The sequence below is a fragment of the Apium graveolens genome, chromosome 7, assembly GCF_009905375.1.
Source record: "Apium graveolens cultivar Ventura chromosome 7, ASM990537v1, whole genome shotgun sequence".
Lineage (NCBI taxonomy): Eukaryota > Viridiplantae > Streptophyta > Magnoliopsida > Apiales > Apiaceae > Apium > Apium graveolens.
This window is the reverse complement of record NC_133653.1, coordinates 211,967,542-211,978,664: the sequence shown is the minus strand read 5'-3', so window position 1 is coordinate 211,978,664 and position 11,123 is coordinate 211,967,542. Positions and strand designations below refer to the sequence as shown.

Sequence of the window (11,123 nt, the reverse complement as noted above, 5' to 3'; positions counted from 1 at the left end):
TGAATTTTTTTTTATCCGTCAACGGATAAAACTGAAGTGCTCTTCAACGGATGACAGTTTACTTTATCCGTTGAAATATCACATCAGTCGATTCAGGTGTTTCACAGCCGTTGATTCTATTATCTTAACCGTTGATACTCATACATACAGCTGTATGTATTTGTTTTAAAGGTAGGTTTTAGAATACTTACAGTTTATTCTTAAACGGCTGAAATGCACTTACATATACTTATTGTTTAATCTTTTATTTATGCTTTTTAATTTGAGAAAGTATATAAGCCCTTCTGATTTTTTATTTTTACTTTACGCTTTCTTGAAATTTCAAAGCTTTTACCATTTTCTCTCTGCAAAACCTTCAAGTTATTCTCTGCAATTTCTACTAACAACAATGGCACGAGTAGTAAAGATTATGTCTCAATCTGGGTTCATCTATGAGAAGAACAATTTCATAGCTTTGGTAGAAAAGAATGAAGCCCACTCCGATTATCACAAAATGATGGACTTCATCAAAAACTGTAAACTTAGCTATGCAATGCTGGAAGCCCCAACGTTTTACTGTGAAGTAGTTGAGGAGCTTTGGACAACTGCTGAGTTCAACTCAATAGATATGACTATCTCCTTCACCCTCAAAGGTAAAAATCACTGTGTTAACTGTGATGATTTACTAGCATGTTTTAAATTACCTGAGAACAATGCCATGACACCACACACTGATAATGATGTATCCAGCATGATAGATTCCATAGGTTATTCTCTTAACTCTGCTAGTTTAGGGAGTATTAAAAGAAAAGGCCTTAGGAAAGAATGGAGTTTTCTTGGGGATGCCTTTATCAAGGTTTTCTCTGGGAAAATTAGCAATTTTGATGCCATAACTTCATCTCTTGTTAATATGCTCTATATGCTTGTTTCTGATAGGTATTTTAATTTTAGCAACTATGTTATGCTAGAATTGGGTACTAGATTAGGTAACAAAGCTAATAGATCTAATAACATCTATTATGCTAGATTCTTTATGTTATTGGCTAACCATGTTGCTGAAGGTTTGGTCATAACCAATGAGAATAATAAACTCAAGTGTTGGGCACAAGAGAAAAGAGTTCTTGTAGATTTATTAAGAATGGATCTCAACAGCAGTGTGCCATTGGTATATTTACCAATCATGAATGCACCTCAGGTAAGTGAGGTAATTGCTTCTACAACTCCTACTTCTTCCAACCCCTCTATTTCTTTATCTTCTAGTGTGGCCATGGAATCTGTGACAATGCCCCAACAGATTCCTACCAAGGTCACCAAAACTAAACTTTCAAAATCAAAGACAAAGAAAACTACCTCTGTTGTTTCTCAAAAGACAACAGTTGTAACATCTACCATTAACCCTGAGGGGAGTGAACAGGGTGTGAGTGGTGAGGGGAGGGGTGAACATCAAAGAAACCCCCAGGATAAGGAAGGAGAGATAAGTGCTTCCCAAGCTAGCCAAGCCACAGTTTCTCAAAAAGCTGTGGTGGTTGAAAGGGTTACTAGCATATCCCTAGCTGCATCCTCCCAAAAGGATGTAACTATTGAAAATAGTTCCCAACCAGGAACACAGAACAAACGAGGGAGGGACACTAAAGCCAAACACTCACCAACAAAAGCCTTTATTAGAAGAAAGAGAGCAAGAACCCAATCTTCTACACAGGGTGCACACACTGCACAGATACATCCATCTGTATCTATGCCTTCTCAAACTCAGTTTGATGTGGCTCCAACAAATGTGGAGTCACAGCCCCATTCTCTCACAATTAACACACATCAATCACCACACACTTCATCACCATCTCTAGATGTGGATATGTTATTCCCATCAATTCCTGATTCTCCCTCTTTACAACTCAGGGAGGAGCCCCACTCAAATACAGGTGATCATCATCTTTTAGATGATTTGTTGGATCACCCGCAAATTCTTTCAGATGTAATTGAAGGATCTGTGTCACCAAAACTCATATCAATCTACACAGATTCAACAGTTATATCACTTTCAATTTCTACTTCTTTTCCTTTTTCAACGGATATCACTCATCCGTTGACAAGTGGTTGTTCTTCAACGGATAAGCTTAACAGCAGTTATCCGTTGATACCATCAGTTTCACCTTCAACGGCTATTCCTCATCCGTTGATAGTCTCTACACACACAACTGAAACAATTCCAAGTGTAGAAGACTTGATTACTGTACAATCACTTCTAGGACTGAGGGAAGGGAGTGACAATTTGAGTGAGAGGCTGGGTTGCTCCCAGGCAAAAGGAGAGATTGAGAGCTCAAACATGCATGCTATTTTTTCCAGCATGGTAAAAGTAAGTGAGAGGAGTACCACCTTAGTAGGTGAAGGTGAGGGAGTGAGTTGTGTGAGCCAGGGGGAGCCCCTGATGCAAGAACATAGAGAAAATGAGAGAAAGGCAGGTACAGCAGATATAAGGATGAATCCAGCCATTGCTAGTGAGTCAATGATTGTGAATGATGCTGAAAAGGAAAGACAATTTCAGCAACATTACAAAGCTGTTATTGATAACATTTCCTTGGATGCTGACACTTTTACTCATCTTGTTTCAGCCTATCAATTATTGGCTGCACAGGGCAATGTGGAGGCAGAAAAGACACTACATCTAGTACATACATCAGCATCTCTTCAAAGGGACAAAGCTGCTATTAACAAGATGCCTTCAACAGCTGGTGAGTCATTTGAAGAATTTGGAGTAAATTCTGATGATGATGACTTTGTTTCTTCTGATGGAAGCATGAACTTAGGGGGAGATGAAGGCCCTAGTTCTATTCCAAATCTACCTGAATGGGCCTTAATAAAGGAGTCTACAATAGGGCAATTAAATGTCTCCTTAGTCAAATAAATCAGTACTATCAAATAGGCCATTCAGAAAACTTCTCATGCTGGTACAAAGGCTATCCTTACAGCTCACTTGGACTCACTGCATCTCATGAAGTTGCAGCAAGTAAGACAGAATCTGAGTGTGGATGAACTCAGAAAGGATATTGCTGACTTGAAATCCTACAATTCTGAAAAATTGGATTCAGTCATGCCCTATGGTACAATGCAGGACATTTTGTTGAGATTGAAAAATGAATCACATACTGAAAAGAGGCTGGCCAAATTGGAAGACAGAGTTCAAGTTATTGAAGATTCTGTGGCCACCATTCTTCACAACCAACAATCTCAAACAAATCTACTTATGTAGCTGGCAAAAGCACAGGGCTTGACCCCTCTCCTTGATGATAACAAAAAGGGGGAGAGTAAAAGGGAAGGGGAAGGAGAGCCATCTACAAAAATCCAAATATCTAAAGTGCTAGTTCCTGCCATCACTACTTCTCCAATCATTCAAATCAAAGGAAAGCCTGATGGAATTGATTTAATCCAGCTAGCAGCAGCTGAAATTCAAGTGAAAGAGCAAAGGAGGAGAATTGATGAAAGGATGCAACAGTTGTTTGGCTCTACACAAGATAAATCAATATCTGTGAAACATAGCACAAAGGTTGAACCAATCAATATGGAGCACAAGCCAGAAAGGAGAAATAAGGTTGGAGAGACTTCTTTCAAGAATCTAAAACCTATGGTTCTCAAGCCCAACACTAGATCCAGCAAGGACTCCACAAAGAACCCTCTAGACTTTGCTCAGATGAAAGAAGTGGACTTTCCTCTTCCAAAGCCTGATGAAGACAAAGTTTTGGGTGCTAGCATCATAAAAGACAAGGAGACCATGGATGAGGCAGTAAGGAGAAACATGGCTATTATCTTTAGAGAGGGAAAGAGCATATGTGTGATGCAAGGACATCCCAAATTCTCAATAGCCAAGAGGGAAGAAACCAAAAGGTTAAAGAAAGAAGCTGAAAAACTCAAGGCTGCCAAAAGAGCACAAGCAAAGCTTGAACAAAAGCTAAAGTCAAGTCTAGTTGAAAATGAGAAAGGAATTGAAGTCAGGGGTGAAGACAAGATTGCAAACTTAGATGAGGTTTTTGGGAGTATATTTGGTGAAAGTATGGAGGAAAAAGAGGAATGGCAGAAGGGTAACATAAGAAAGGCCAAGGCACATAGAAGGAGTGAAGACATCACTGAAGAAACTAAATCTCTACCTTCCATACCTAAACCCTTTGTTGCTGATCCCACTATAAACATCCATGGTGAACCAATCATCCCAAAAGAGGAACCTATTGATTGGGACACCATCAAGTTGCCTACTTTTTTAACCACTCTTCCACTACCAAAGAAACAGAAAAGAAAATCCAAATCTACACCTCCCCTAAACTCTAAGAAATTCACTCAAAAACATAAACCTAACCCTAAGCCACCCATTTCTAAAGATGATTATGTTTGTGACATAAAAGAAATTTCAGACATTGAACTCTATCTGGATGAGCTGGAGGATGTAAGGGGAATTGCTGCCTACAGACAGCTACCAGAGAGATTGGTGTTCAGATACAAAGGAGCTGGGGAAAGAACATGGCCTCTCTACAGGATTCTGAATGAAGGCTACTCTACCTTGATCAGAGTCTTTTCAGCCATACAAAAGGATTCTGGCTTTACCAGGACTGCCAAGACTGAAATTCTCAACAAGATTGCCAACATAAGGAAAACTTGGAGGGAGCCCAATGCTTTGCCCAGAACCTTACTCATTCAAGAAAGGGGAACTACAATTCACAAAGCACCTCATTGGTTGATGGAATTCAGAGATGATAAAGGAGTCAGAAGATTTTTCAGACTTGAAGACCAACTCAAGATTGCCAGCAATGAAACTCTCAAAGAAATGCAATCTAAGTTGGATATCAGTGATGAAGATGAAGCTGAATTCTTCAGACAACTCCAACTCCAAATTGAGGAAAATGACAAAGGGCTAGGAAAGAAAACCAGGGAACAAAGAAGAAAAAGATGATTTGCTCAGGCTAGAGGAGCACCCTTGGAAATACTGTAAATCTTTTAGCACTTTTAAATTTCTACTTAGTTTCAGTTCATATATTTGTTAAGTGTTTTGTTATCATCAAGTTAACCTTGAATTTATGTCTACAATTCTTATAGACATAAATTGGGGGAGATTGTTAGGAATATATGTGCATTAGTTTGATGATATGTTTAACAAAACACTTAAGTAGAAATCTAGTGTTTGTAGCCTCAACGGATAAGACCATTTTGGCTATCCGTTGATGGTGTAGCTTTACTTAGAAATAAGTCTAGTGTTGTAGCACATTTCAGTCTCTGAATTTGAGATATAATTCTTAAATGTTGAGGGAAATTATAAGTCATGTTGACTACTAGAGGATATGCAGATAGGAAGGCCAATTGTAAATATTTTATGCCTTGTAATTTTGTATAAATGAAATGGTGTCAACGGATAACTTAAAGACCTTCAACGGATGAGAAACAAAGCTTCAACGGATGTCTCTAAAGCTTCAACGGATAACATCCTTCAACGGATGAGTGCATCAACGGATAGAGCTTCAACTGCTAACACATCAACGGATAAAGCCATCAACGGATGAAGGCTTCAACGGATGTTCTGTTAAATAGCAGTTGACAAGTGGTAGTTGTACCTACAAACAGAGGCACATGGGTTGACAGAGACAACTGAGATGTGGTAGCCTATTTCAGGAACATCAGAAAAAGCAGCCGTTCTACTCTAGTATAAAGAGGCAATAGTCAACAATACACTGGAGTAAAATGGAGAAGAAACAAGTGGAGAACTTATTTTATTATTGTACTTTTTTTTATCTTTGTCTTCACTTGTAAACTTGGTAATATATAAACCAAGTAGCAGCTAGTAATTAGATAAGAATTTTTCCAGAGCTGTTTAGAAAAATCTTGAGAGAAAAATTATCTAGTTTGTACTAGGACGCAGCTGTGATCAACTTCTTGAATCACAGATTTTCTGAAATACTATCTCTGGTGGAACAACAATCCACCAGAAAAGTTTTTAAGGTCTGTTGTGTTCTTTACATTAGTGTTTGAATATATATATGTCTGTATTAGCTTAAAGCAATTCATACACTTGTTTGTCTTAAACACATAGCCTTTGAAACTGCTCAAAACTAGAAAAAGTTTTGAGATTTACATTCAACCCCCTTCTGTAAATCTCATTGTTAGTCCACTAGGAATAACACAAAGGCAAGCAACAACAAGTGTTATAGCAAATGTTATCAACCACAAGTTCAGCAACATAAAAAGAAGATATAGTATTGCGGATATAATCAGAGATATGAAACATGATCACAATGTGGAAGTGAAGTATAATAAAGATTGGAGATCAAAAGAAAGGGCTCTAGAAATTACAAGAGGAAATGCAACTGAATCATTTACTGAGCTATATTCATGCATGTACATGCTTTTTACTTCAAATGCGGGTTCAGTAATAGAATTGCAACTGACTGAAAATAGTTGTTTCCTCTACGTATTTGTTGCTTTGAATTTTTCAACGAAAGGATGGAAATATTGCACCCCTGTTGTAGTGGTTAATGGAACATTTCTAAAATCAGTGTATGGAGGTACCTTGTTAGTTGTAGCAACTGAAGATGCAGGAGGCAAAATATTTCCACTCGCATTTGCTGTAGTTGATTTGGAGAATAATAAGGCATGGGAATGGTTTTTTGGAAAGTTCAGAAAAGCATATGGTAGTAGGGAGGATATGATTATCGTATCAGACCGACATGAAAGCATCATCAAAGGAGCAAATAAAGTATACCCAGAAGTACCAAACGTATTTTGCGTCTTTCATCTTCTTGGAAACATGAAATCCAAATTTAAGAAGAATTTGAAGAAAATAAAGGATGCATTCCTCTCAGCGGCAAATGCCTACACTTTGAAAAAGTTTGAGTACCACAAGCAAGAACTACAGAAAGTTGATGGAAGAGTGCATGACTTTTTAGAAGAGGTTGGGTATGAAAAATGGTCAAAAGTGTATTCACCAAATAACAGATACTCAAACATGACATCCAATCTTGCAGAATCTTTGAATTCAGTAACCATGTCAATCAGAGAGCTACCGGTTTGTACGATGTTAGAAAGTTTGCGAGCATTGTTACAGAAATGGAGTTGGAGAAACAGGAATGAAGCAATTGCAACTTCCACAAAATTAACAAAGAAATCTTGAAGAAATCTTGAAGAAAAATTACCTCTGTTCTCTGGATTTAACTGTAAGTTATTTAATTTTTTTTTTACTACAACTTTTTGTTTTGACATTTTTAAATTAGATTGACTATATTGGAAAAACTTAATAGGTTTATCCAACAACTCATATATTGTTTGAAGTAATCAAGGGTGAAAGAAAGAATGTAGTTGATTTCAATGCAAGAACTTGTACGTGCAAAAGGTATATAGGCAATTCTTTCTGAATAGCTAACTGCTTACAATTTATATATCTTATATTAATAAATTTTGTGAATAATCTAATCAATTTGTAGATTCCAGATGGATCAAATTCCATGTGCCCATGCTATAGCTGTCTTTCAGAAATGTAATCCGGATACTTATAACTATTGTTCGCCTTATTACAAGAATGAAAATATGGTTGATGCATATAAAGAAACTGTTTATCCAGTCGGGAACAAAGACAATTGGGTAGTACCAGACAATGTAAGCTCATTGATAGTCTATCCTCCAGAAGGAAAAATTCGAGCTGTTAGACCAAAAAAAAGAAGATGCAAAGCTTTTTGGGAGAGAAAGACAAATTCATTCAAACAAATGAAATGTGGGAAATGTAATCAAACTGGACATAATCGGATTACATGTCGTAACCCATTGAAGAATTAGTTGTTATTTATGGGTGTTACATTGTTTATGGTTGCGATAATTTATTGAAATTACATTTGATTTGATTTGTATATGGATTAAATATTACTATATTTGAATGTTATTTGACATTTGCAAATATTTCGTTGTATTCAAAACTAGTATCGTGTAAGAGTTTGGAAAGTTTTTTTTTAAACCGATGTATCGTCTCGGACTGCTATTTTAGATGGAAATCATAACTTCTAAAACTATTAAATATATTAAAACTGAAAACTTAGGCTCTAAATTCAAATTAAAACAAATGTTGCAACTATATACAACCATTTTAGTAACTGTGTTCTACAATAATCAACTCTTATGCAACAAAATTCAACTTGAATATCCAAATGCAACTAAAATCAACATTGGTGCAACTATATGAACCATTTTTAGCAACTACAATCAACTTATATGTTAGATAAATAATCAAGATAGCAACAAAAATCAACTATAATTAAAAGGTGTGCGACTACATTATATGCAACAATACATGAAACTAATCTTGTAACTTTTAATAACTTGCAACCTTGTATATAACTCTTGATGCAACTCATCTAAATAAGTTAGAACCCATATACAGGCAGGCCTGTTACTTAAGAAATGCAAGATCTTAATAATTAAAAACACATATATAGCTCAAGAATTAAAACACTACTATATATTTCATAAACTTAAAGCATAAATTGTATTGATTCTTTTTGCACAACTTGTACAATATGTCTTTCATATCTAGCATAAAAATATCGAGCGACCCTAATTACATTTTTAATTGAAATAACTCCTAATCGATCTAGATAATCCATTACATCCATTACATGAAAAATAAATCTAGTTCTAAAACCCTCAGCCAAAGGTGTCAAAGTCGTCCAGAACGTGAAATTTATCCAACATTTGTGGATTCTTAGAGCACTTTGAAGATTATTGTTGAAACGAATCTGGATTTCTATAATATCCAGATTCATGTTAAATGACCTTCGTAGATGTCTTACTATCCTGAAATATATAGGATTAGCAATATCCCAAATGAAAATCCCACTACTCTACTGAAATTGAGTCAATTCTTCTAATGTTCTTTCATCCATTATTTCAAAATGACCTGAAATCCAACAAAACTTTTGTTAATGTTGCATCTAAGAGATTACAGAGAAGAATCAAAATTGTATTTGCACTTTGAAGTTTGTTACATGTCTGTTACAAGTTACAGAGAGTACTACTACTACTTAGACTTAGTTAAGACTAACACCAACAACTTTTATATAACAAGTGAACATATCATTCACCTATTCTCTCAATATGTCATTAACATATTAGCACTGTAAATATAATAAAATTGACTGAGTGCCCCTGCGGGGCCACTTAACCAAAAGCAACTAAAGATCCATCTAAGTTAACTACAACTTTATCTACAACTTCATCTGCAAGTATGCAACTACTGTTGCAAATTACAACTACTTGCAACCTTATTTGCAACCCTTTATGCAACCTAAAAAACTTAATATCAAATAACACTTGGCCTCGAAGAAGGAAATTACCTTTACAATGGTTGACGACGAAGATCTGAGGATGAAATAGCTTGAGAAGATGGAAACAACTATGATGAAACACCGATGAAAAAATGGGGAAGAAAATTAAATCTATAAAGTAAAAATAACTGGAGAGAGATTGAGCACAGAAGAGCCGTTAGAAAGAGGAAAGTGGGGGAGAGAGAGTACAGGTGGTTGAGTAACGTACACACACAAATTAAATGTTATAGTTAAAAAGAAGCAGAAAATTTGCAAGGAAACAGTTAAAATGGTATTATTACAATTAAATAACCCAAATTCAGTATTTTTGCCAATTTAAAATTGTTAAAGTTTATATGTATACCCTTAAATTGTTAAAGTTTAAAATTAGGTAATACGCTTTCATATTTAAAGAGTTAAATGGCAAAAAATGTAACTTTAACTACTATTTATAGCCTCAAAACGACATAATAGAATATCTAAAAACTACTCGATGGTTCCATTGGCGGATAAAGGGTGTTTCATCAAATCTAGTATCATCTAATGTTTTGGATAGTTTTTTTAAATTCAAGCTGATATAGGATTTAAGAGTGATATTTAAAATGGAACACAAAAACTCCTAAACTATTAAAAATGTTAAAACTATTATAATTGTTAACATAAGAATTAAGTTCAAGTTGTAACAAATGTTACACCTATATGTAACCATGTTAGCAACTGTGTTCTACTATAATCAACTACTATGCATCAAAAATCAACTTGAATTTACAATTTCAACTAAAATCATCCTTAATGCAACTATATGCAATACTATTAGCAACTAAAATCAACTAATAATGAAGATAAATAAATTATAAAAACAACTATAATCAAAAATAATATGGTCAACCAAAAGCTAAACAACTTTTATAAACTAATTTGCAACTAATTGCAACCCAAAAATTCAACCCAAAATAACATTAATATTATAAAAATAACTATATAACTGTAGAACTGATCCTCTGTTTAAATGATCCCCTGTTTATGGTGAAGATGTTGTCGGATTCCTCACTTGTCACTTCCTTCACTTTTGAATCTCACTATTCAACTTGAACAACACATTTTCCAGGACTTGTAATACCATTAAAATTAGCACTAAAATTGTATCAAAATCCCCCTCTAATGATAATCGTCATTAAGGTAAACATAGTTAGCTGCCAAGTTATAATTTTAAAAACATAAAAAATAATGAAAACAACACATACTAATAGTTTCCAGCAAAAAAAATGTCTTTTCTAAACGTTAGAGTCATACATTCACATAACAAGATCCAAAGTCATTTCATTATGGATAGTCTTCACATTACGATTATTTAGAAGACAAATTAAAAGCTACAAAATCATTTGACGATATAACAATATCAAGTTGCCAATAACAGCTACGCCCTTTTTCCCTTCTTGCTCTTCGAAGATTTCTTTACCATATTTCTCTTTCTCGTTGCAATATTTCTGCCCTGAGTCCTTTTTGAAATACCCTGTCCATCTTCATCTCCATCACACTGATCATGATACTCAGACTCTCTTTCATATTTATGGATTTCCTTTCCCATTCCATAAGAATAAAACAAATATGCACGTCTGGTTCTATGAGTAGATATATCAAAGGAAATGTCAGGAAATTCAATATGCCTAACCAAATACTCCGCAATTGATACCATAAGTACACCGCTATCACTGAATTAAAAATAAAGAAAAATAAATACTAAATAAAATAGATACACATTAAATACAGACAAGGAAAAAAACAAAAATTATATACAAATAATAAAAACTCACATTGAGG

General features: G+C 35.0%; 1 protein-coding gene across 1 annotated transcript; it reads left to right on the top strand.

The window, feature by feature from the left end:
• The first annotated feature begins 6,232 nt into the window (after nt 1–6,232).
• Nucleotides 6,233–7,782, top strand: LOC141674443 (uncharacterized). The gene is made up of 3 exons (XM_074481151.1): nt 6,233–7,018; nt 7,251–7,342; nt 7,434–7,782. Exons 1-3 carry the CDS (start codon nt 6,233–6,235, stop codon nt 7,780–7,782), a joined length of 1,227 nt encoding a protein of 408 aa, XP_074337252.1.
• The last annotated feature ends 3,341 nt before the right edge of the window (nt 7,783–11,123 follow it).

Bases quoted from the DNA above. Each gene is read 5' to 3' on its own strand.
- LOC141674443 (XM_074481151.1), top strand. From the start codon at position 6,233: ATGAAACATGATCACAATGTGGAAGTGAAGTATAATAAAGATTGGAGA. The intron at 7,019-7,250 runs GTTTGTACGATG...AAAACTTAATAG, and splicing joins TGTCAATCAGAGAGCTACCG to GTTTATCCAACAACTCATAT. The intron at 7,343-7,433 runs GTATATAGGCAA...ATCAATTTGTAG, and splicing joins AGAACTTGTACGTGCAAAAG to ATTCCAGATGGATCAAATTC.